Below are 27,567 nucleotides of genomic sequence, written 5' to 3' on the forward strand. Positions count from 1 at the left end.
TTTCCGTGTGCCCTCACTGCTGTGATTGGTCAGATGGCACAGTCCTTTATGATTGGTTTACCGCGTACAGCGTATCGGAAAACGAAACACCCATTGCCATAACTGAATGACAGCACTGATACTTATCAATACATAGAAAAGATGGCATCGAGCCTGACGATGAAACGGCTGAAGTGGCTGATCGTCAAGTTAGCACGGTCTACCTTGGAAAGTGCTCGCAATTTGCTTATGTAATCGAATGTTGTAAACTTCAACATTGTATGATGCATTAAGCGGCTTTCACACCGAACACGGAAAGCGCTGCGCTGTCGCTGGGTTCAGTGCAGCCCTTCAGAGCACAGAGGCAAAAGTTCATTTGAACAACTTATTTGAACTTTGTCCGCGGCGTGCGCGCTCCACTGCGCGTCCGCTTTGGTCGAGACCGAACAACCCCCGCAGGGCGGAAGGCATTGAAACGAATGGGGTTTTATAGCACAGCGCTTTCCGCATTCGGTGTAAAAGCAGCTTCGTGCGCCATCCTTTATCATTACTTCAACTAATGAGACAGACAGACAGTCAAGCTGCATCAATCACAAATTGTCAGACTACAGTGGACCCACAGCTGAACTACAGAAGCGTGATTTAGCCGGTTAGCATGACATGTGCAGGGTTGTTGAACAACATAACATACACAACTACGTATTATGAAAGATCACCAGAAAATACAATCTCTGTAGATTCATCATCTTTTGGAAGTGAATATAAAACAGTTTTACTCACAGCGTATGATACAGCGTCTTCCGTATAATGTACGTGTAAATTTCCATGTGACCTAAACCACATGGACATGTATGGGCGAGCAAGTTGTTCGCAACGTAGAACGTGGGTGGACATTATGCAAATGTGTTACTTCATGACGTGTGGCCGTAACAGAAAAAGATTCGAAATCCTAACGACTCGTTTAGGCAAATGTGAGTCGACTCTTTTTTGATAGACAATAACTTTATTTATCGTGCACTGTCGGCTTCACAACTTTGCAGATATTTTATGTTCACATACAGCTACATGACACACTGCATGAAAGGACATATTTGAAAAGGCATAATAGGGGCACTTTAAGGCCTTAGAAGGCCATCTGCATGCAGCCAGAGCTGAAGTCCAAACCCTGACTCAGCAATTCGGCAAGATTAAAGAGGAGCTTGACATGGTTCAGAGAGAACTGAAACAGTCTTACCGACTATGCATGGACTCAAGTAAAAGACCCCCTGCTGCACGTCACACAGCCAGCAGTGCAAACCCCCATGCCCCTGTACACAGATACAAAGGGGGGAGCCAAGACCTTCTGCTTAACACTTCACAAGTCAGTTTCCAGGAAACCTCTGCAGCTGCAGAAGGAACAGAATTCATTCAGACGAACTCTGAAGTGATACATGAGGTGACACTCAAAGAACTCAATCAAATGGCCAGAAACATCCCTGCATTCACACCAGAACTTGACCATGGTGACCATGACGTCCATGCCTACATGAGAGACACTGAATTTTTCCTTCAGTCTTGGAAATGTGTGAACTACCAAGATAGACTTTATCTGCTCTGGATCACCTCTAGCCCAGAGGTACGACGCTTCCTGGCTCGACAGCCAGGACACATCCAATCGGACTACCAGCAGCTAAGACAAGCCATCATTAAGGAATTCTCAGACCCAGAGTCTGAACACGGACTGATCGCTGCACTAGACACCAAACAGGGCCGGTATGAAACTCCACATGTTTACTACCACAGACTTCGACGAGCTTACTTCGGAGCTCGCAATGAACCCGGGATGGAGGAGGACACCAGCTTCAAGAGCCTCTTCCTCCAAAACCTGCATCCTATGGTGAGTCACCATTTAGGCATCCTAGCCTGCCCTCACTCAATGCCTATTCAACAACTGTGTGACCTGACACAGAAGGCCTTTAACAAGCACAAGGCCTCCACCAAAGGTGTCAGTAAGAACCCACTGATTCTGGACTGCACAACCCAGAATTCAAAGCAGGCACCAGAAGGCACCCAGCATTGTCACAATGCCGGGCCCTTCTACTGAAACTCTTTTCACACTACCATCTCCATTACAATTCCCTGCGACCCTCGGAATCACCTGCTCTCTCACAAGTGAGAGTTCAACCAGTTGTTCCAAACAACACCTAAAGCAACCCTTTGACCCAGGCCAAATCACCCCAGGACGACAGGTGACACTGCCATGACACCTGCAGCACAAGCTCAAGGACCTCCACCTTGCTACTGCCTACACCATCACAGCACACCACCTGACAGCACCCCAACCACTCCTAGTGGCACCAACAGCCAGAGAGCCACCGCTCTCTGCCAGCCATGAGTGACAGGTGCGTGTCTGATTGTTCTGCACCTCGGACATCGCTCGCTGTTGTCTGTTGGACAGACAACAACGTTCGAAAGGGGGGGAAGATATGTAGCGTCTGGACCAATCAGACATACATTAATTGTTACATTTAACAAATAGTCTTTAAACACAACAGGCTAGCTACATGCTGGAACTCTGGAGACAACCCTCCAAAGCAACTAACACCCCAAAAGGGCTCAGTTGCCAGGACAACGATCTGATATCACAGGTTTTATGGCCTCAAGGAATGCAAACGGAGCACACTACATTTCTCTATAGGAAAGACACAATGCCTATAGAAATGGACTCTTTCCTACTCATTCACAGACAAACCTTTCTTTGACCTTCCTATCACACATAGCCCAGGTCATTGTGTACAGTATTACTGCATTGTATTTTAATTTTGTCTGTTGTATTTGTATTTGTCTTTCTACTGTTTTATGCATGTATTATGATAGATGACTAGTAGTATAACCCACCTATGTCATGCTTGGACTCTTTGAGTTCGTATTTTAATGATCTAAAAGATGGTGTAAATTAGATGTTGATACCTTTGCAACATGTGAGTGTTTTAAGAAACCTTAGTAGTTTTTGCATCAACACCCAATCGAATTATATATGCAAAATACCATGCTCACAGACAAGTTCACAGTCGTAAACTTTCCCTCCAAAGGTGAAAGTTACCATTGGTTCATGTACCTCCTGGAGGCACAGCCTCCAGAGAGTTTAAAGGCATCGACCCCTCTTCTCTTCACTTTCTCCTTCGTCTGCAACATCTTCTGATTGCTGCCCGTGTGGAGGAACCCACGGGGAGCCTGAGCCGGCACAGGGCGTGCCCGGCGGGCCCGACAGGCCCAACATACAGAGCTGTGGCTCTCGACCACAAAGAGCCAGACAGTTCCACTCAACCCTGGAATTCATCTTCATGACTCGCCTCAGCCAGTCGGTGGTTCTTGGAGAACCTAAGAAGATGAGCTAGAACTCTTCAGGACTTCCCTAAGCGTGCGCCAGGCCTTGCGGCCTTGTCTTTCCATTCCCCAAAGATCACAGGACTTCAGCTGGGTCCCTCTCAGCTCTTGGTTCTTCTTCACTTTTCACATGGGAAGAAACTCCCAGTCACCAACGAGTCAGGACATCTTTGGAATTCATCACTCTTCAGACCCGGAAGAACGTGATTGCAATTCCAAAACCACCACTGCTCCAAACCATCAAGACTTTCAGAGACAGCATTTGGACACTTGTTCGACGACCAAGGCAATGCAAGTATCGTACACTTAACTAAACATACAGAGGTTTAGTATAAGCTGTAGACAGCACTGATGGTTTCACAGCAGGTGGTTAACTGACTCTTTTCATAGCTTCATTTCCTTGTCTCTCTCTAACTGCTTCTCACTGACCATTCCCCCATGTATGAGTGATTTCATGTTTATTTGTTTAGATTAGTTATGTGTTAGTCCTTCGTTAATAAACTATTGTGCACAAATTACATGAGTTTTGATTCTGATTCTGCCTTGCAAATTAATGTCCCTTTACGATTCCGATTCGAGCTACTTGCTCTAATGCAATGGTACTTTAAGAAAGTTATTTTCTGTGGCCAAGAAAATATCATTTCTTAGAGTTGATATAAGGATTATACTGAATGTTCGCTGAGCGAACAGATTAGTTGATGGAAAATTGATTCTGCTACAGTTACTACCCAGCAAGCAATTTTTGGTCTAAAAACGTTTATTAGCCGTTGAAACACAGCCTAGACGTCTAGGCTAAAATAAGGTTGTCATTGGGCTGTCAGTGAAAATTTAATAGACGTCTAAACATAGCCCTAGAATAGACTATAAATATATATATATAGAAATATATAGAAATATAGAAATAAAACCAAACACCTTGTAAACGCTGTTGACTTTGATTACATGATGAAATATCATATATCTCACAAGTATTTTGCCAAAAAATGACATGTAACTAAATTCAAGATTATTTGGTCTAGAAGTGGGTTACAAATAGCCGGACTATATCGGGTCTATAGTTAAACTAGACGTTGAAATGACGACTATTGCTTGCTGGGTACTGGCAGCTGATATAAGTAATTGTAATTAATCATAATTAATTGTAATTATTTATATACATTTCCCTTTGAGCTAAATTCGCTACACTGGTATTCATGACCTGGTATTCGTAGTGCCCCGTAGGTGTTACAAAGGCGGTCTTCCATTCGTCTCCCGCACGAATACGAACGAGGTTGTACGCACTCCGCAGGTCCAGCTTCGTGAAGACCTGGGCTCCACGAAGCTCTTCGAGGGCAGCCGGAACCAAGGGGAGCGGACAGGGCTGTTGAATGATCTGTGAGTTAAGTTGCCGGTAATCAATGCATGGACGGAGACCTCCATCCTTCTTACCCATGAAGAAGAAGCTCGAAGCGGCCGGTGAGGTTGATGGTTTAATGAATCCCTGATGGAGAGCCTCTGCAATGTATTCCTCCATCACCTGGCGCTCCGGGATGGACAGAGGATAAACCCTTCCCTTGGGTAGTTGAGCTCCAGGCATCAAGTCAATAGCGTAGTCCCATGGCCGATGAGGTGGTAGATGGGTGGCTGCTTGCTTACTAAATATCCTGGAACGCCATGTACTCCGCTGGGATCTCGGGTGTGAAGGCTCTCTGTGAGGGCTCTCAACCTGCGTGGATGCGACAAGAGCTGGAACAGTGTGAGGATGAGGTACTTTAGACAGACATTGGGTATGACACATTTGACTCCAGCGTGTGATGTCACATGGGTCCCAGCGGAGTTCCGGACGATGTAGACGCAGCCAGGGGCGTCCCAGGATGATGCTTACGGTGGAATCCTCCAGTACCAGAAATTTTATGTCCTCTTGATGAAATAATCCGACTTGCAGAGTGATGCAAGGAGAAGAGTGACGTACTTTCCCATGCCAGAGTGGTTTTCCTTGGATAGTTGTTACAGTATAAACCTGATGATGGTGATGACGTGGGAGTTGGAGTTGTTTTAAACATTACTGGGAGATGAAGTTGCCGGAGGAGCCTGAGTCAACCAGAGCGGATACAGAGAGAGAGCAATCAGGAGTATGCAAAGTAACGGGTAATAATGTAAGACTTGTAGTTTCAACTCCACTAGTACTCACCACCACACGTGGGGGTCTGATGGGGCAGGTGCGGAGGAGATGTCCTTGTTCTCCACAATGTAAACATAAACCAAGAGTGATGCGGCGATTTCGTTCTGTGCGTGAGAGCCGTGTGAAATCCACTTGCATGGGTTCTGGTACTAGGAAGCTAGCAGCCACCGAGACAGACTGAGGAGTGGTTACCGGTGGCTGGCAGGCGGCTAGCCGCTGAGAAACTCTCGTAACACGTTGAAGGAAGGACTCCAATCCAATGCTGTTATCGTATAGAGCCATAGCGACGCAAATTTCCGGGTTGAGTCCCTGCTGGTGTGCTCCCAGCAAGCGGAGCGTGTACGCGTTGACCGAGGAAGTACCTTGTTGTAGTCGGAAAAGTTGATCTGAAGTGGTAAGTGTGCCAGTCGCTGTGCTAAACACTGCGGAGAAATGACTGGTAAACTGTTCATAGGAGTTAATTATGGGGTTGTTTATTGAACAGATGATAGAGCTGACAGCGTTTGAGATAAATGGTAAAGAAATGCTTAGCTGACAGTCCTTGTGCAAAGGTGCAGATGACAGTCCAGATAATGAGCCACGTATGATTCAGAGAGCACTGGAAAGTTCGACGGAGAGAGTATGCATCAGGTCAAGATGAAATCATCACAGGGTGCGAACGGTAGACCCGACAAGAGAAGAATACTAGAATGTTCCTTATAAAGAGTGTGGCTGATTGCGGTCAGGTGCAAGTGATTAGAACTCAGGTGACGATGAGCGTGTAGGCAGTGCTCTGGGTGACGTGGCAGGTGAGGGTGGCTGTGGTGAATGCCTGACAACTAGCTTCTCTCTTCTTTATATATTCTACCTTTATCTGTTTTCTTTTCATTTATTATACAATTAACAAAAAGAAAACTCTAACACCATAGCTTGCTCTATTCTTTTTCTATTCTGTTTTGTTTTTATTTATTATATAAATTAAAAAACCTTGCTACGTGTACTGTGTTAAGCTAACTGAGACTTGTCATAGCATTTACATATAATAGCTCTTTTGTTGATTTTGACTGTTTCCATTGTCCACATTTGTAAGTCGCTTTGGATAAAAGCGTCTACAAAATGTCTAAATGTAACTGTAAATTTTAAATATCAAATTGAATCAGATCATTTCTAATGATGCTAGTAAGATTTATATATTACATATCACAATGATTGTTACATATCTATGGTCCACATGTTTGACTGTGATGCATTACTAACTCATTCTTCAAACTATTATGAAAGTATAAAAAAGTAGAAATAAACTAGCAAACCAGAATAAATTAACTACACCTACCTCTGAAAGTGTGGTGAACAGCACATTCCAGGGCCATGTTTTATTGTAGGGGTTGCTCTCTGACCACAATAGTGGACATAGGTTTGCTACATTTTGACTGGATCTTTCTTGGTGGATTAACTGTCCAGTTTATCAAAAGGAACAGGATCAAAAGAATGAATCATTCATAAAATCTGATATTACCCCAAACCAGTGCCTAAGGCTATGAATTATAGGTAATAATTTTGTAAATGATGTTCAGTTTCTTCTTTGTTTCACTTCATAAGGAGCAGAGCCATAGGTTATTCATTTTCTATTCCTTGACATGCTTTTTTTATTCTCAAAAACCACTAGCCACTGACTTGCATTTTATGAATCACCAAGGGCCATGGCTTCATCTAAAAATCTTTAGAACTACTGAAGAAAATCATCCTAGATGGCCTGAGACTGAGTAAATTAACAACTAGTTTTTATTTTTGGGTGAACGATCCCTTTAAAAATGATGCAAACTACAACACATCCATTTCATATTTATTCAGAGAAATAAGTACCCTCAGTGACAGCTATGGTGGTTTGGTAATTTAATAATGCATTAATAGAACTTTTCTAATGGTGTGTTTGAACTACGCAAATAAGTTCCACAGGAGGAAAGGAGGGTGGGCCACACTGTGTGTGACCAATCTGATGCCAGCAGACAGTCACAGTACTAGAATGAAGATGTGCTCTGCAAACTTCTCCTCATCAGAAAGGGATAAAGGTACCCTTTTAACAAACACTCTAGAGTCTCTGACCTGTGAAGCTGATACAGTGACAAGTCATAGACACTGGACTGCTCACTCAACATCAGGGAACATACAGTGGGTACGGAAAGTATTCAGACCCCCTTAAATTTTTCACTCTTTGTTATATTGCAGCCATTTGCTAAAATCAATTAAGTTCATTTTTTTTCCTCATTAATGTACACACAGCACCCCATATTGACAGAAAAACACAGAATTGTTGACATTTTTGCAGATTTATTAAAAAAGAAAAACTGAAATATCACATGGTCCTAAGTATTCAGACGCTTTGCTCAGTATTTAGTAGAAGCACCCTTTTGATCTAATACAGCCATGAGTCTTTTTGGGAAAGATGCAACAAGTTTTTCACACCTGGATTTGAGGATCCTCTGCCATTCCTCCTTGCAGATCCTCTCCAGTTCTGTCAGGTTGGATGGTAAACGTTGGTGGACAGCCATTTTTAGGTCTCTCCAGAGATGCTCAATTGGGTTTAAGTCAGGGCTCTGGCTGGGCCATTCAAGAACAGTCACGGAGTTGTTGTGAAGCCACTCCTTCGTTATTTTAGCTGTGTGCTTAGGGTCATTGTCTTGTTGGAAGGTAAACCTTTGGTACAGTCTGAGGTCCTGAGCAGTCTGGAGAAGGTTTTCGTCCAGGATATCCCTGTACTTGGCCGTGTTCATCTTTCCCTCGATTGCAACCAGTCGTCCTGTCCCTGCAGCTGAAAAACACCCCCACAGCATGATGCTGCCACCACCATGCTTCACTGTTGGGACTGTATTGGACAGGTGATGAGCAGTGCCTGGTTTTCTCCACACATACCGCTTAGAATTAAGGCCAAAAAGTTCTATCTTGGTCTCATCAGACCAGAGAATCTTATTTCTCACCATCTTGGAGTCCTTCAGGTGGGCTTTCATGTGTCTTGCACTGAGGAGAGGCTTCCGTTGGGCCACTCTGCCATAAAGCCCCGAATGGTGGAGGGCTGCAGTGATGGTTGACTTTCTACAACTTTCTCCCATCTCCCGATTGCATCTCTGGAGCTCAGCCACAGTGATCTTTGGGTTCTTCTTTACCTCTCTCACCAAGGCTCTTCTCCCCGATAGCTCAGTTTGGCCGGACGGCCAGCTCTAGGAAGGGTTCTGGTCGTCCCAAACGTCTTCCATTTAAGGATTATGGAGGCCACTGTGCTCTTAGGAACCTTAAGTGCAGCAGAAATGTTTTTGTAACCTTGGCCAGATCTGTGCCTTGTCACAATTCTGTCTCTGAGCTCTTCAGGCAGTTCCTTTGACCTCATGATTCTCATTTGCTCTGACATGCACTGTGAGCTGTAAGGTCTTATATAGACAGGTGTGTGGCTTTCCTAATCAAGTCCAGTCAGTATAATCAAACACAGCTGGACTCAAATGAAGGTGTAGAACCATCTCAAGGATGATCAGAAGAAATGGACAGCATCTGAGTTCAGTATATGAGTGTCACAGCAAAGGGTCTGAATACTTAGGACCATGTGATATTTCAGTTTTTCTTTTTTAATAAATCTGCAAAAATGTCAACAATTCTGTGTTTTTCTGTCAATATGGGGTGCTGTGTGTACATTACTGAGGAAAAAAAATGAACTCAAATGATTTTAGCAAATGGCTGCAATATAACAAAGAGCGAAAAATTTAAGGGGGTCTGAATACTTTCCGTACCCACTGTAAGTAGCACTTTTCCAAACCTCTTTCCATACTGTTGTATATTATCAATATATAAATTTACAAAAGATGTTATATAGCTATATATATAGCTGATGTCAGTTAATAACAAATACAATTTTGTTTATTTGTCTGATGCATAATAAGGTTCCTCACCTTGTTGATTAAGCATCAATTTATCTTCCCATAAGATAACATAACTCTGCCATAGAAACACCCAGCTTAATCAATTGCATGATATGCACTTCATTTATTTCATATTGAAAGGATGTGACATGTGGCCAAGTATGGTGACACACACTCAGAATTTGTGCTCTGCATTTAACCCATAGCACACACACAGTAGTGAACACACACCCAGAGCCATATTGCTGCGGTGCCCAGGGAGCAGTTGGGGGTTCGGTGCCTTGCTCTAGAGTCTCATCTTAGTCATGGTGGAACAGAGCGCTGATTTTTCACTCCCCCCACAATAATCCCTGCTGGACCTGAGACTCAAACCCACAACCTTCGGGTTACAAGTCCAACTCTCTAACCCCTTTAGCTACGATTTCCCCACTTGCTGATTATCCTTGTTTATCTTTTGTTAATCAACCCCCCCTCCCCCTTTTAATAAAAAATCCTTGTGTTGATAATACAGTAAGAGGCTCTACAAGGCAACGATATCTCACCAATCTTCCAGATAATTCAGCTGAACAAATCCCTCCAGTTTACATTAATTGCAGTTACTGCTGACCAGTTGATTTTGATATAAAAAAGGGTCACCGGTAAACATCAGTCATTTCAAGTCAAAAGTAATTTGTAAGCAGTAAAAAGTTCAGTTCCCCTCCAAGGGAACTTCAAATTGTGTCCTCTAGCAGTTGCCATGGAAAACGCCTTCTGCGTGACCGGTGTCTGAAGCATACATCTAAACACGAGAATAACATTGGCCGACAACAGCCTATGATGTCACTACCAGTGCGACCACAGTATGAAAAGGCGCAGAGAGAACGCGTCATCCTCTTCTTCATCTTCAAGTGACTGTTTCATTTAAACCTGGATCCGGTAAGAAAGCTGTTCTTTCCTTCTACCATGGCAAGCACTAGTAAGGCGTTTAAAAAGTGGAGCCGTGTCTGCATTATCTGACACCTGATGACACACCTGATCTTTGTGTCTTTTGTCTGGGCAAGGAGCATGCGTGTGAGGTCTTTAAAGAGGTGGTTTGCGTACACTGCGAACTGTTTTCTATGAAAAAGCTCCGCTCTCGTTTATCCCTCTTTTCAAGGAAAGGGGGACAGCCAATGGCTCCCCGTGGCTCAGAACCCGTTGCTGCTGAGGCACGGAGAAAAATTAGTTTGTGGGGTTCTTAGTTTGACCTGGTCGATGAGTTGAAAAACGGGCTTTCCCTTTCTCACTCAGTGGTCACAGACAAGAGTGAGATGCTGGACGATGACCCCATTTCTCTGACAACCCTATTTCTTACAAAAACAAACTACTGAAGATGGAAAAAACAACATACAATTGCATGGACAAACGATTATGAAGTGATTAAGAGATACCCACAACTTTAGTTTAAACAAGTACAAAAACATTTTTACAAAGTACAAAGACAATTTTCGTCTGAAAATTTAAAAATTAAGGACCCTCCTGACGAAGAAATCTACATCACGTGGACCGTCAAATGCACGAAGTATACTATGGCTTTTAAGATAAAGGAGATATGCTTTGGACATTCTATAGCTTAGTAAAGCCTTCTAATCTGTATTTGAACAGAAATGTCTTGTGCTTTGTGCTCAGAAGTTAAAGTTTCCTTGAACTTTTCTTTAAATGCCAACCTTGTAATATCCCTTCCAGAATTGATAGCTATGGTCAATTAATCCCTGGACAATTCAGTAGATCATAAAACACTGATTCTGTCAAAATTCCCTATAAGTTTGAACTCATTTGAACTGAAAGCATGAAAGTTTTTTTGCCTGGCTGCGCTATACACTACACACTATGCATAGTTTAGAGTGGGCCAGATTAGGAGTTAAACTTTCCCCCCCTTAGTTTTAGTTAAAACCTTTAAAAGGTCAGTGGCTTTAATATATATATAAAATCTTTTAAATATTTAAATAAACATGGCTTTATAATATCTTTTTAAATATTTAAAAGGCATAAAGAAGTGTTTATGGGTTGCACTATAACATGTTCATGCTTTGTTAAAATAAAAAAAATAATAATAATAAATAAACAATATTTTTCACATATTTTACCTTTATTCTACACTGCTTTTCCTTTCTCATAAAATGGTCTGTTGACTGCCTGATTACTCCCTCAGAAATTCACAATGGGCTCAGACTGTTAGTTGTGGGCTCAGACCGCCCAGTGTGTTGTGATTCGCTAACCACCTAGGCATGTTGTCTGGAGACGTCATGCTTCTTACCATAACAGGTAGTTGCATGCGCTCCTGGTGTATTGTAAACAATGGTGTCCATATTGCCTTATCAATCTAAACCCAGGTCAGACCCAGAGAATATTATTACAGAGGATTGAGCAGAACCTATGAAAGTATGATTCTTACAGGACATTTCAGAATGGTATGTTTCGTTTTTTTTTTGCTGTTGTTGTCTTTATAGATACGCTGTTATTTGTAAATGCTACTGCTGTTTATGTTATCTTATATGGTTTTATCCTTACTAAACCTTTAGTACTAAATTTTACTACAGTCTTGAAAGTGATTATTTGATTACAGACTGGGATCTACAGTAATCACTACTGACTATATAGCACTGTTAGTTTTGTTTTGGTAGAATGAGATAGAACTTTGTAGATGTTCGTAGGCATAAGTATTAATTAGCATTTTGCAAAATGGCTAGCAGAGCCAAACAGTGTTGCCTTTTGTTTACATCCTGGCTACAACATAAAATGGCCTCACCCCTTCTGTTGTGTGTTCCCGGGGGGGCAGGGTTTATGTAAATTTTAGGGTTTGTGATGTCACTAACCCAGGAAGTAGCTCATTGTAGTCCCTACCAGCTGCTTGTTGTAGACCTTACAAAGCGAATTCTGTAAAAGACAATTTCTACCTTTGCATTGAACTTTGAGTGTCGTAACTTGCAGATTACAACAGGCACATTACACACTGACTAAAGTTAACAAGGTGAAATTATATATTAAAAACAACAACAACAATAATAATAATAATAATAATATAATAATAAAAGATCTTACTACTTACAAGGAACTGAAGTCTTTGTCGCTCTGACTCAGGAGTAAACTCTGTGGACACAGGAATTATCTCTCCATTTCTAATTATAATGGCTCTGAGGGAACACACACATATGCATATTTGTACATATAAGGAAATTATCAAATATGTATGTGCATAAGTATATCCATATAAGGTCTGTTCGGAAAATATCCAGCCATGTAATATTTAAAAAAAATGAGACAATTAAAAAAAGAGACATTTATCAAAGAAGATACCAAATACATTGTACATAGGACAATAACTCCTCAGTCCCCTTCAAAGTAGGCACCTTGGGACCTCACACAGTTCTCTCAGCGTCTCTTCCACTGATCAAAACTCTGCAAAATCCTTTGTTGGAATTGCTATCAGCTGCTTCGTTGTCTCATCAATGGTCTGAAATCTCTTCCCTTTCAAAGGTGATTTTAGTTTTGGAAAAAGCCAGAAGTCACAGGGTGCCGGGGCTGTAGTGGGCCTGAGTCACCTAGGTGATTTGATGCTTCAACAAAAACTCTGCACAAGGTGCTATGCATGGGTGAGAGCACTGTTGTGATGAAGCTGCCAATCACCAGTTGCTCATAGCTGCAGCCATTTTCGCTGAATTGGATCTCTCATGTCATATTTTTCATATTACATGGCTGGATACTTTCCGGACAGTCCTTGTATATATCTTACCTGCTGTCCCCAGCATTAGCAACATACAGCTTTCCCAGCAGGAAGACCACTACAAGCACTGTACAGCCACCAGAGATATTGTATATAGCTTTTTCCTTCTCAATTTGGGCATCCTGAAACAAAAACAGATGCACAGAGACATGGAACTGAAATAAAGAAAACTATTTTTCAAAACTATTGTAAAAAATCGAATATATCCACACATCAACTAAATTCTATATTAATGCATCAAAAATAAACAGTCTACAGTCAATGAGAGATAATATGTTGTGGAACAATTTTAATATTATTGTGATCATTATTAGCAAGAAAAAAAAAATTACTGAACAATGTTGTCTTTTACCATATTGCATTTGCTGCTATATTTTATATAAGCAGGAAGACATGTGAGATAAGCCTTACAGTGATTTTACCACGGTTAAGGTGCATTCAGTACTCTAGCTAGAAATAATACGCCATACAGCCATAGATAGATAGATAGATAGATAGATAGATAGACAGATAGAGTGCACAGCATAAATGAGTACACCCCCTCTCATTAAATATAAAAGATGTATTTTCTTAATGATCACTGTATAATTCATAGAAAGATGGCAATATTTAAATGTATTAAACATATTCTTAATAAAAACAGAGAAATATAGATATATATTTATATAGTGAGATAAAGTGTCACTCCTTTCATTGCTTTAGCTGGCTCTGAGACGTTTTCTTGATGATTCTCTTGCTTAACTTCTAGAAAAAGCTCACTTATCACTAACTAAAGCTTAAAGTGAAGACTTAATTATGTCAGGGGGCCTTTGTCCAATGGTTCTGAATTTCTGTTACTTTTGCTATATTTTCACACTTAAAACAACAAATTGGTATTTCTCTTGTACCATTGGCCTATTAATATTTAATTTTATTACTTTTTTATTTATTTATTTATTTTACTTTTGGCTGACTTATTTTACCTTTGTTTGCAATATAGAAGACAATGACAATGGTTTGTCAAATATTTGGTAAGAGACAAAGGCTTTCAAGTACTTTAAAGTTCAGGGTTTTTTTTTAAAGTCACATGAGTTAGATGTTTATTTTATATGTTGTACATCCATTTCTATCACTTTGACTCATGGTTACATGTCTCACAGTGACAGGGTTATGAGCCAGTCAGAGGCATTGCTTCTTCTCATGCAATTCATTAACTCTCCTTCATTAACTACACACGTTTTTTTTTATACTTTTCTTATTCAAACTGTCTTAAGGAAGTATTGTTTGCCCCTTTATTCTTTTAGTAAAACATTAGTATTACAGTATATGATTTAAAAGTGAAGCATTAAAGTAAATCCAAATTTCAATACAATATATATTTTAAATATTTATTATATATTTGATAATATATATTTGAAATATTTACTAAATGTTATACATTTTATTTTATTGAAAAGTTACTCAAAACAAACTCAAACAACACCCAGCATGTTTGTGGAAGAAATAGAACACAGAACTGGACCTCACCATTTCCTTGAAGGCATTCTCCAAAGCACCAATCACAAGGCTTTCATGTTGGATCTTCTTCTCCACAAAGAACCGTGTTGGAGGGGTGCAGGGGGAGCCAGGAGCACCAGTGGCACCACGTAGAGAGGCAGCCCGGGTGAGGGCCCGTTGTGTGCCTGGGGATGGGTGGTGGTTGGGTTCTTCACCCAGTACAGTTGGGGGAAGAGACGCCAAGTTAGTCAGGATCTCCAGAACACCTTGGAGCTGCTCCACAATGTGTTGGTGTAGCAGTCTGGAAGCCACCACTGCCGCTCCTGAGCCAGCATGACCATCAAACAGAGCCCAGTAATGGAAGACCAGTCCTTCTGAGTCTTGTGGACATACACAATCCTACATAATACACCACAGCAAACAGCAGCTGTTTAGTAATTTCCGAAGAAGCTGTGGTTTATATTTTAGAACAGCTAATGGACATTGTTAGGCTCTATGTGGAGTGGGTGCATAAAACCCCCTTTGCTGTTCTAAAATCACTATAAACCAGTTTCATGGGGTTTACTTGTTTTATAAAATGTATACATTATACACTTTGCAAAGTTTCAATATAAATAAACACAAAGCAAATACTACTACAACTACCATTAATAATAACAATTAATTGATGTAATAGGGTGACAAGTGCATTTATAGAGTATTTTACAACAGCTGTGATCAAGGCTTAGTCAATCATAATCAAGGACAGGATTATTCATTTCATATAAGCCCTTTTCCACTGCAGGAACTTTTTTCTCTTGACATTACAGTTTGTGCATAATTATTAGCCAAGTAGATATTCTGATTATTTTTTTTATGATCAGGATATTTTATCAGTTCCAAAACATATCAATCCTAATAATAAGCAAATTTTCATTATACATGCTGTTTTCATTATACGTTCTTCCCCTTAGCAAAAAGATTTAGAAAATATGAGATTAGTTTCCAGTGTTATGTTGAAGATACTTAGCTATTTATGTCAGACTAGACAAAAATGTCTAAACCATCCAAGTTAAAAGACCATGATTAAGACATTAAAGAAGACAGTTGTGAAAAGACGGCATTTCCATTAACTGATGTTATGCGACTAAAGTGTAATTTTTTGGATGTTGGAAGGTTTACGTAAATCACAACCACCATTAATTTTAATCGCAGGAGATGTAGGCATCTATTTTTTTACAGAAGAAGCGTGGAGAGCCACTTCTGGGATGCTTCTGAAATGTGCCGCGGCACGCCTGGTATAAACACAAGCATTAACTAGAGTGGCTGCGATCAGCTCTGGTGGCCGTGTCAGAGCCATAATGCGCTGCAGAGTTGTCCTGTGTAAGTAAGGGGTTATCCAAGCTTTAATTAATTTCTATTATATTTCATTATTATTATTATTCTAAATCAGTGTTATTGGTCATTGTTATGTCTGTTGTGGGTTTTACAAACATTTAACCAATGAAAAGCATTCAAAAGAGCTTGTGACTAAACCTCATAATGGCATTGGATCCTCAAATTGTCAGTCAAACCTCCTAACTCCACCCCGCCTCCATCCAGAATAAAGTGCTGCAACACGTAGTTTGAAGACAGATGTCTACTTCTTCGCAATGCAAGGGTAAATAAAGAACTGATGTTTGTTTTCTTTACTCAAGAAACACTGTCTATAAAGGCTAATGTTTTCGTGTGCTTGAAGAACAAAGAGTCTTAGCATTTGCCGTCTAGTTGTAGCCAATATACTTTGTATGCTGTAAACATCCTTTGCATAGCGGTTCCTCTTCAATATCATGAGATTTTGGCCAAATGTATTAAACAACAAGAAAACCTGACCTCCTATATAGCTACAATAAACTTTATAACCTGTAAATTGATGAAAACATGATTCGATTAAATTACAGCCTCAGATGTGGCCGTTCTAATGACGGACAAAACACATACCCTCTGTCATTCGCTTGTCAAAACCCTCGTTAGCTCCATTTGAGCATGATTTTCTGAAAATGTTTTTGATAAATGAAGTATCTGATCATATATAATGCCAAAATACAGTCATGGCCAAAAATATCGGCACTCTTGCAATTCTATCAGAAAATGCAACACTTCTCTCAATTGCAAATGTTTTGGTATTCACATGCTTATTGTTTTTGTTTGCACTGGAACAACACAAAAAACAGAGAAGAAAAGTCAAACTTGATAAAAATTCACATGGAACTCAAAAATGGACTGGACAAAATTATTGGCACCTTGTCAAAATTGTAAGAAATAATTGCTTTTCAAGCATGCAGTGCTCCTGTAATTTGTATTTAGACACACCTGTGGCAGGTAACAGGTGTGGGCAATATAGTAATCACACTTGCAAACCAGTTAAAATGGAAAAAAATTGACTCAACCTTTGTGTTGTGTCATACTGAGCATGGAGAAAATAAGGAAGTGTAAATAGTTGTCTGTGGACTTGAGAGAAAAAACTGTGGAAACGCATGGACAATCTCAAGGCTGCAAGTCCATCTCCAGAAATCTTAATGTTCCTGTTTCCACTGTCCACAATGTCATCAAGAGGTTTACAGCCCATGGCAATGTAGCCAACCTCCCTGGACATGGACAGAAGATCAAAATTAATGAAAAAATACAAAGGATTGTATGAATGGTGGATAAAGAACGCCAATTAACTTCCCAACAAATTCAAGCTAATCTGCCAACACAGTGTAGTGTCAGTTCGCACTACCCATCGCCATCTGAATGAAAAGGGACGCTATGATAGGAGACCCAGGAAGACACCACCGCTGACACAAAGGCATAAAAAAGCAAGACTGGAGTTTGCCAAAACTTATGTGACAAGACCACAATCCTTCTGGGAGAACGTACTGTGGACAGATGAGACAAAAGTAGATTTTTGGTAAAGGACACCATTGCACTGTTTACAGAAAAAGAAATGAGGCCTTTAAAGAAAAGAACACAGTTCTTACAGTCAAACATGGTGGAGGTTCAAAGATGTTTTGGGGTTGCTTTGCTGCTTCTGGCACTGGATGCTTTGACTGTGTGAACGGTATCATGAAATCTGATGATTACCAAAAAATTGTGGGGCGCAACATAGTGGCCACTGTCAAAAAGCTGCATATCCACCAGAGGTCATGGGCCCCATGAGCCCGACAATGACCCGCAACACACTGAAATGATTACAAACAAAGCGCTGGAGAGTTCTGAAATGGCCAGCAACGTGTCCAGATCTGAATCCCATAGAACCCCTGTGTAGAGATCTCCAAACAGCAGTTGGGAGAAGGCATCCTTCAAATCTGAATGACCTGGAGCAGTTTGCAAAAGAATATTGGTCCAAAATTCCAGTAGAGAGGTCATTCATGGATACAGGAAGCGACTGATTTCAGTTATTTTTTCCAAAGGGGGTGCTACCAAATATTAAGTTAAGTGTGCCAATAATTTTGTCCAGTGCATTTTTTGGGTTCTGTGTGGAACTGTATCAGATTTGACTTTTCTCCTGTTTTCTTGTTGTTCGAATGCAAACAAAAAAGAAAGTAAACATGTGAGTACCAAAATATTTGCAACTGCAACAATTTTCTAAGAGAAAGGTTGCATTTTCTGACAAAATTGCAAGGGTGCCAATATTTATGGCCATGACTGTACCAACTCGGAAGATGCATTGTTTAATTACTGAAAAAAGAAAAAGGCACAAAAAAGGTTGGGAAACACTGGTGTGGTCAATGCTTGTGTAAGCAGCCACATATGAGGTGTTTTTTTGAGGTTACAGTACATTAAAGAATGATCATGTGACTTTTACTTTTGCAAGGTGATGTGCAAATGCAAAAAAGCCGTTTTCATTGCAGTTTAGCAAAATATTCCTTTTTCGAAATTAGGCGTATGTTCAATTCGCAATTTCAGTTTGCGCAATTTGAAGAGTAATGGATATGCAGCTACAGATTGAATTCCTGTACCTCGGCCTTCCAGTGGACATACCTAAGGGGACTGAGGTCAACCTACCTCTGCCTCTTTCTCCCATCTTGTACTAAGGTGACATAATATCAATGACGTGACATTCAAATGAGTAATAAAAATGTGCATTTTTTGCCCATGCCTAAATTGGCCACTGTTGTCTTATGTCTTATTGAATTACAATATAATTATCAGAATTTGTGCAAAATGAAGCTAATCCATCAATACTTATAGAAAATATATATATAAAAAAATCAAATGAATGAAGCACCAGTGTAAAACAGCTCTGTAGGGTTGTCTGAACAAGTTTGTCAAACATTCATTCTGTCTTAATTTAGAACAAGTTTTACAAAAACATTTTTAGCTGAAACTGAATGAACATTTAAGTAGTGAAACATCAGATGTACATCTTCTTTGTTGCATACATTATAATACAAAAAGGCGTTTGGCTGTAGATACTCTTGTGAAAAAGAAGTGTGCCTAATTGTATTAAAAGTGTACTTTTTGTATACTTCAAATCTTAAAAGTATACTTTTTAAAAAGTGCACTTGCAGAAAATACACTTTAATTACAACATTTCTTAACATACTTAAGTGCAGTTTTTTAAAAATGCATTTACATGGTACAAAACAAAATTAATTTGCATTCAAATACATTTTATTTGAATTAAACTAGGCTACACTACATTGTAAAAAAAGACTGACTTTTAGTTAGATGAATGAGTCATGAATGAGTTTAACTTAACAATGAGTTAGAACAACTTGAACAGAAATAGTAAGCTTAAAATAACATTTAACCTGAACTTTTTGTCTAATGCGCATGCATCAAATATACTACGTCACAAAGCCACTCTATTCGATGCCTCACTAGTTGCTATGTTTCTGTAATCACGATGTGTGAGAGAACTTTGCTGATCGAACAAGAAGATAACAAAGGAGCGCCACGTTTGGATGATTACAGATGAGACTTAATGAACTGCAAATAATAAAGAGTCAAGTAAGTACATCTTGATATAAGCCTTTTTTTTTTGTAAATTTAGGCTTGCCATTTGTGTAGTTTTCCCCCATAACCCTATAGTTCGAATGCTAGTGTGTGTTCTATAATTTATCTATGACTGCATTATAATAATTTCTTATATTGGAATGTGATCACGTGTATGGATGTGGATATTGGTGCTAGTAAAGGTTCGAGAGCTTATGGCCTGGTTTCACAGACAGGGTTTAGACTAAGCCAGCATTAAGCCATAGTTCAATTAGGACATTTAAGTAATTTTTATTTTAAAATATAAAAAATAAAAAATGCGCATCTTGAGACAAAAAGGCACTTATATATTTTAAGATCAGTCAGTGAAGAGTTTCTTTCAGTTAAAACAGCTCAGACTTACACTTTAGTCTGGGACTAGGCTTAAGCTTTGTCTGTGAAACTTGGGGTAAATGTTTCAAAGTTTGAAATACTATCAGTAATTCCACAAAATATGCCTCTCAGCAGTAGATACTACTTAATCTATGACTATGCTTCACATGCTATAACAATAGAAAATGAAAAAGAAATTCTAACACCTAATCCAGGTGAGGCAAATCTTGGTTTACTGACGTGTATACAAGGGGTGAGGAGAGCAACCACACTTCCCTCAGAGGCAAAGGATTTCTTTCAACCATGCAGTTATACAAAAAACTTAAAAATGCATTTTCCCATTTTAAATACACTATTGGCATACAATGTAACAGATTTTACACATAGACCTACCAATTTCTGTGTAAAAATAACACAGTGGTGCTGCCATCTTTCTAAAGTCATTTTACACCCCTGTAATTTGGCTCTGAATCTCATGTGGAAATTGACCCCCCCTCTAGAAAATAGTGGATTACTTAGCAAATCCTTGGTTGGCTGCTGGCTCTTTTTTTTTTGCGAAGATGGTGAGAGGTACTAAGAAAGCACATTCATATATCGTAATGCTAGCCAAGATGTGGGGAAAAGACATTAGCATAGCTACTTCAAGAATTAAAAAATTGGACACTGTATTAATGTGCCCATTAATTTTAAAGCATTTTAAAGCAACAGCAAATATTAATCACCAATATTTACATGTTGCTTTTCCAACCATGGTACTGCGAAGAAGCACTTACATTACTTTCGAACGTGCCCATGCCATCACTATTGGGAAGAGACGACCTCCTTCTACTTGTAGCCAGCTTTCTGGGTGTCAAGGATCCTATAGGTCTCTTCTTAACCAGTACAACCTCACAGCATGCCTGGTCCTCATTCAGAGCACTCTTGCCTGCATTTATCACCCTGAAACACAAAAACCAAAACAAACAGCATGACACTAAATCATTTTCATTTTAATGTTTAAGGGTAATAAAAACAGACAATTAAATAAAGTTTCCCATTAATTATAAAGTCTGTGCGCTACTATATATATATATATATATATATATATATATATATATATATATTATATGTTAGTGTTGTCACGATACCAAAATGTTGACTTGGATACGATACCTGAATAACATACCATGATACTACTACTGCACCGATACTATGAAAAAAAAAAAAAACATAGAACAACAGGAAAAGTAATTGAATAACAGATTATCCAAATGGAGATAATAGTTATTTTATCTATTAAAACAAAGCATTTCATCCCACCTTTAAAAAAAATAAAATAATAAAATAATAATAATCACATGTCAGTGCCACTACACAGGATTATGGTGAACAACTACCGAGCCTACAGGTGTGTAGAGATCTTTGCTATATTGGTAAGTTAGCTTTAAGGATAAAGCCAAATCTTATTTCATGATATAGTAATTTTATTACACAACAACAATTTCTATCATGTCATAGCCATTTTTTACTTTATCTTTGTTATTAATAATAAGACGACACAAATTAAATAAAGAGGGCCCTATGAAATATGTTTTTTTTCCCTAAATTCCATTTGAATTTAGTTTAAAAAATGTATCAAAAAGCATGTCTAATTAATTGAAACCATGAAACTTGCAGAATTTACCAGCAATTTATTAAAAGTTTAACAAAAATTATGTTTTTAAGGCCCTATGAAATACATTTTATTATTTTTCAAAAATTCAATTTTGTTTATAAATCTCTGTTTTCCATTAATTTTCTGGATTCTATTTTAATAGTTTCATTACATTTTAATAATCAAAAGCATGTCTAATGAATTTATAAAGGATAATTAAATTGGATAAAGAATGAATTTATTAAAGGCTTTTTTTCCCTAGAAATACTGTTTTTTGTATTTACAATTTTCATAAGATTTGTTTAATTCCTTTTTATTCTTTTTATATTTATCATTTTCAGTGTTCTTAAATGCAATAATTACATTCAACTATTTTATAATGCTTTTGCAGAAAACATACTGTTACAAAGTGTCATGAAAATAAGTATAAAATGTGATACTTTGTTTTTGAGACAGAAAGAATTGAGGAAGAGTAATTAGTGGAAGAGAGAGGACCCGGGAATGTAGACAGAAAATTAATAGGGGAATAAACAAGAAGGGAGGAGATCCTAAGGCAACAATGCAGAAAGTAAATAGAATTAAAAAGAATAGGCATATAGTTTTTTTAAAAAAAAAAATTAAGCAAAAAAGGGCAACACAGGGGAAAAACACACAAAAACAGTCCAAACGGTCTGACAAATCTAGTTTGAATATCAATAATATTTAGCTGTGGGCAGCAGGAGGAAAGAGCTTCAGTAACATACTGATTGACTAAGAGACTGATTTTGTTGATGAAAGTTACTTTTTGTTTAAAAAACATGTTGATATTGTTTGTATCAAAATTAAACTTTCTTTCTCCTTTGACATGTTCAAAATTAAATAGAAATACTTTAGTAACTACTATTTCTGTCCTTTAGTGTGACATAATGTCCTATAGTGTGACACACATAAAAGAATCACAGATTTGGTTTTATCTCAAAATGTCTTAACAAAACAGTATTGCAGTAGGGGAGAAATAAATATCACTTATCTTAAAATGGTATAATTTTCAGCAGTTTTGAATGGATAACCGCAAAGTCTTGTTGTTAAAGTTTGCTTTGAAATTGTCCAACAAGTCATGGGGAAAAATGATTATAATTTATTATTAAATAAATAACACTATATGAAAATAAGTGTCTAACAATGAAGATATATCTCTCTCATGTAATTTGTATATTAAGAGTTTTTTTCCTTGATATTTTGCTATGTAACACCATAGGACACATTTATGGTACAGTTCAGTAAAACTATGAAAGAATTGACCCTTTATATTTTCTCAAAAATCACACTACAAAAATATATACATTTCTTCTTCAAAAATGGTGTTTTAATGCCTATTTGTCAACTATGAAGAGAAAATAATAATAAAATGGTCATACACTCAGTAAGGCAGCTTAACTGGCAATATTTTGCAATGGAAGCACATGCCTTTTAAACCTTCAAAAAGGGCAGTATCTGTTAAAGAAATACAGTGATGTCAGAATTCAAAAGAATGGTGGTTGCTGGCTGTGGTCTTACAATAGTCATTGACATCACTATGTTCATTCCTTAAGCGAACCTGAACTGGTCTTTACAGAAGTAATTAGATTCAGTTTTGGACTGCTGCCTTGAACTTTAGAACACAGTACAGAACAAAGAGTCAAGTTTGTGATACTCTTGAGGTGCACCTAATTCGCAACATACGCAGCTGCATAGTATGGCAAGTAATTTTAAAATTTAATCTTTTTAATTTAACATTACTAGGTATTTTTAAGCTACTGGTACTTAATTTTTAGCTACTAGTATTTATTCCATTACGTACTAGCACTTACAGTATTCATTAGATACTTGTTATTAGATAGTAGTACTTTTTCAGTAGTGACTAGCAACAATTAAGGGTAAGTGTTGTAACCTAATTTTTTTTAAAAGATTTACACCTGTTGAATGTAAATGCTGATTGCTTATCCTACCAGTATTTTGCAAGTGCTGTGCCAATATAACAACAGTGTCACTGTCATCACTTTACGGTATATTTCAGAAATAAACATGAACAGTATTGTTATAGTGCACAGTTCAAAATTCTAGACATGCAGACTATATAAGCAAAGTCCCATGCCAATTTCATGATCAAGATCAAGAAATTATGTTTTGAACCGTTTTGAACACGGTTCACGCAGACTTAGACAAGATGAGTGTTTGAGGTTAAAAAGTATATAAATTGTCAATTTGTTTCGAAAATGACCGATCGTTATCACTAGATAAGACCCTTCTTCCTCAGCTGGGATCGTTTAGAGCAGTTTGAAGCTGCATTTAAACTGCATTTTTTGAAGTTCAAACTTGGGGGCACCATTGAAGTTCACTATATGGAGAAAAATTCGGGAATGTTTTCCTCAAGAAACATAATTTCTTATCGACTGAAGAAAGAAAGACATGAACATCTTGGACGACAAGGGGGTGAGTAAATTATCTGTAAATCTTTGTTCTGGAAGTGGACTTCTACTATAAAGTGGTGATTCACGAAAGGGGTACCTCGCTCCGACATGTAAAAATAGTACGTGCATGTGTGCACATATTACACTAATATAATACAAGTTTTAGAAATGCACATTTTACAGGTAGCTTGAGTTGAGAGTCACAGAAGCTTGAGTTGGGATGCAGATACATTTATTTTCCTTAACAAAAACTGTTTCTGCACCAGCTGTTGAGAATGATCTACCTCTGATTTATTTGGCCTTAAACTATTTTAAATCGCATACCTATGTGATTTGTACTGGAGAACTCTTCACTGAACTCAAACGTGATCACTAGATCTCACAGCGCTGATCAGTGTAGTAAATACATTTGCTGTAGCTCACACTGTGCTCTTTTCTTTTGAGCTGAGCTGATAAAAGGTCTGTGTAATGTGCAGTTTCAAACGAGAAGCACCATTTCATTTCGCTTTTGGCATGTTTGCAGCTTAATTTTAAAATTGTATGAAATTTAGCACACACATCTGAGTTGTCAGCACTTAGGCATAGAAAAAAACCTAAGGAACGTGTGGAGGGGGCTCTGCAGCACTCCTTTTGACTAAACTGGTCAGGTTACCAAATTCTTCAAACTTTCAAATACTCCTTCAAGTGGATTAATGTGATTCTCTCAATACTTGGTGAACACTATGCCAAGACACTGAAGATGCTAAATTGTGAACAGATTTTCAAAATCGTAAATGCTGACAAAAAGGCAAATCTTTTCACACTTAAATAAATATTTTCTAAATGTAACATTTTAAAAAAAAATTCCATATATACTTAGCATTTTTCCTTTTTTCTCTTCAAAATCTTTGGGGGTATTGTGGCCCTTAACATGCTTAAAACCACCTCACAATTTTGCACTCAGTTGTCGACTATTAGGCTTGGGCAAATGGTGGCACATGGGCATAGAAAGAACCAAACTCAGATGTTAATCTACAGATCTCTTTAAAAAAAGATTGATGACATCATCACACATCACACTGATTTTACTAAAGCTGCTTTTCCACTGTCAGATTGAACTGTCCTATGAACAGTAAGGAATAGTTCCAGTTATGTTTCCACTTGAACTTGGTTCTGCATAGCACAACTGATCTATTAGTAAGTCTTAGTTACTGCTGTTCATTGTTCATGTTAATTTTTTTCTGTTATCGGTATCGGCCCAATAAGAAAATTAGGCCGATAAATAATGTATTATTTCCTTAAGAGACACGACAGATGCGCACAGTTCGCCATGATGGTTTTGGAATGCTTGAAATATGATTGGAATCACTTAGAAAAGCACAATACACTTAATTACAACATGTGAACATTACTGTAAATAATGTTGTGGAATCTTTATGCACCCGTGTTTTATTCATGTGTCGAGCGTCCCCACAACGGAGTTACACCTCCATGACAGTTAAGTTCGCTTTTGCATTTGCAGCCTTTTGTGCAATTGTGCTTTGTAATACTGTTTATTTTATGTGTATCTGATTGATCTCATATATATAATGCTTTTGGTTTACTGAGCGTTAATACACTGCTTCAGTTTTCCGCTGATCTTCAGCTTAGCGCAGACAGCTCAAACAGCTGCGCACAACATTAATAACTATGATTAGGAATGCCGTGTATATAACATTCTAATGAGAACATTATTATAATAAAATGTTGTGATTTTTTTGTTTTTAGGTGCCGTGTTTCAGTGTGTTGTTATGGGAAGAGCCAAGAGTGCGTCCACAACACATTCTGACTATATAGCACGCAGTAACTGCATCACGTTGTACATATATAAGTTGTAATATATGTTTATGTTGTATAAATATCCAATTAATCTCATAGGATGCATTTCCTTCAGTTAAATAAGCTGCTAGCAAAGCACTAGCGTTAAGTTTACCAGTATACATTCAGCTCTACAGCTTCAGCGCGCGCAGCTTGAGCAGCAACACACAACATTAATAACTATAACTGGGACTGTCATATACATAACATTATAAAGACTACAGTAATAAAAAGTTGTGAGTTCTTTGGGGTATATTTGCCGTGTTTCAGTGCGATGTTATGGGAAGAAAATGGAAATCATTTCATTATTGTCCGTGCAGAGGATATTCGGTTTTATTGATCCATAGCACAAGCATTTTGATTCCTTACACGCAAGTAATTATGTCCAATGATTTTTTTTTGCATTATTTATGCATTATTTTATCTATTTGTAGGACTTTTTTTATGAGGAAATTTGGTAATAGGTAATTTGGTAATAATTTAAAATTATTTTTCAAACATACACTGTTAAAACTAGGCTGCTTATGTTGAAGTGTTTGGGACGTGGCTTTTAATGACGAGACATTTTTTATCGATATCGGCCAAAATTTTAATATCGGTTAGGGATGGAACGATTACCAGTTTAATGATAAATCGTGATAAAAACCCTCCATGGTTAGTATTACCGTTTCATATTTAATTATCATTAAAATCGTATCCGATTACCATGATTTGAACAACTGAGGATAAATAAATACTGTCCAGCATAAAGCAAAGTTTTAGGTAACAGTCTCACATGCTCACAGCACACAGTGTAGTTTCGTTTTGTGTGAAAACGTGGCGGAAAGATGCAAGGTTTTAAAAGAGTGCTAAGGGACTAATACAAATGAATATACGAATGAATTATATGAATGTACCTCTGAAAGTTCTGACTGTTTTTTTAGAAAAGATTTGATGACATTTTGTTTTCATCTTTGCTCCCGGTAATACTTTATTCCTTAATCATAATGCTGCTTTATCCACAGAGGTTACAGTAAACAGCTGCAATTCAGCTTTTCCATAAGCGCCATCTAGTGTCAGAGAGTGGATTTACAGAGTTACACGTACATTTAGCCTGTGTGCAGTTTTTGCCTTGCCAAAAAATTTGACTGAATTTGCATGGCCTGCTGTAAATTTTGACTGGTTGATGAAAAACAAGCTTATGTGGATTGTATACATTTAAAGAATTCAGACATGTATCTAGAAATATTTATGAATCAGATAAAATACATATAAACATTTGTTAATCAATATCATTTTGACTTAACCCTTTTCTTTATTTAAAGGCTAAAATGTGAGGTTTACCATTTTATGAAACCTTTCCGAAGTTTTATTTGAACATTTCGTATGAGATAAACTGTTGTCATTTAAAATCTAGACATCATAGGTAAAGTTATTGTTTTAGTGTTTTGTTTAATGCAAACAAAAAGTAATTTTATTTAATTTTTGTTGAATTTAAATACAAAAGTTGGTGAAATGTTTCATGTGTCAGTACTTATTGAACATTTCCAGCACATTTTAACAATACCGTGATAATACTGATAACCGTGATAATTTAGGTCGCTATAATTGTGATAAGAAATTTTTATATCTATATCGTTACATCCCTAATATCGGTGCATCCCTAGTTATTCATGTACCGCAGGGTAAGATTAAATTAATTTATATTTAACCCGTTTAATATGGAAAGGTACTGAAATGCAGAACTTGTGTTTTTGACCTACTCTGTA

The 27,567-nt window shown here is 38.0% G+C and overlaps 1 protein-coding gene across 3 annotated transcripts in view; it reads right to left on the reverse strand.

Annotated features, from left to right (window-relative positions):
* LOC127164030 (protein phosphatase 1H) overlaps positions 1-27,567 on the reverse strand; it is a 97,243-nt gene that overhangs the window by 68,009 nt on the left and 1,667 nt on the right. For all 3 annotated transcript variants that reach the window (XM_051107669.1, XM_051107671.1, XM_051107670.1), the window contains exons 2-5: positions 20,695-20,860; positions 14,639-15,007; positions 13,142-13,254; positions 12,458-12,542 (exon numbers count right to left, since the gene is read on the reverse strand). In XM_051107669.1, the coding sequence (XP_050963626.1) occupies positions 12,458-12,542; positions 13,142-13,254; positions 14,639-15,007; positions 20,695-20,860 (733 nt within the window). The remainder of the gene's footprint in view (positions 1-12,457; positions 12,543-13,141; positions 13,255-14,638; positions 15,008-20,694; positions 20,861-27,567) is intronic.

The sequence above is a fragment of the Labeo rohita genome, chromosome 4 (assembly GCF_022985175.1).
Source record: "Labeo rohita strain BAU-BD-2019 chromosome 4, IGBB_LRoh.1.0, whole genome shotgun sequence".
Lineage (NCBI taxonomy): Eukaryota > Metazoa > Chordata > Actinopteri > Cypriniformes > Cyprinidae > Labeo > Labeo rohita.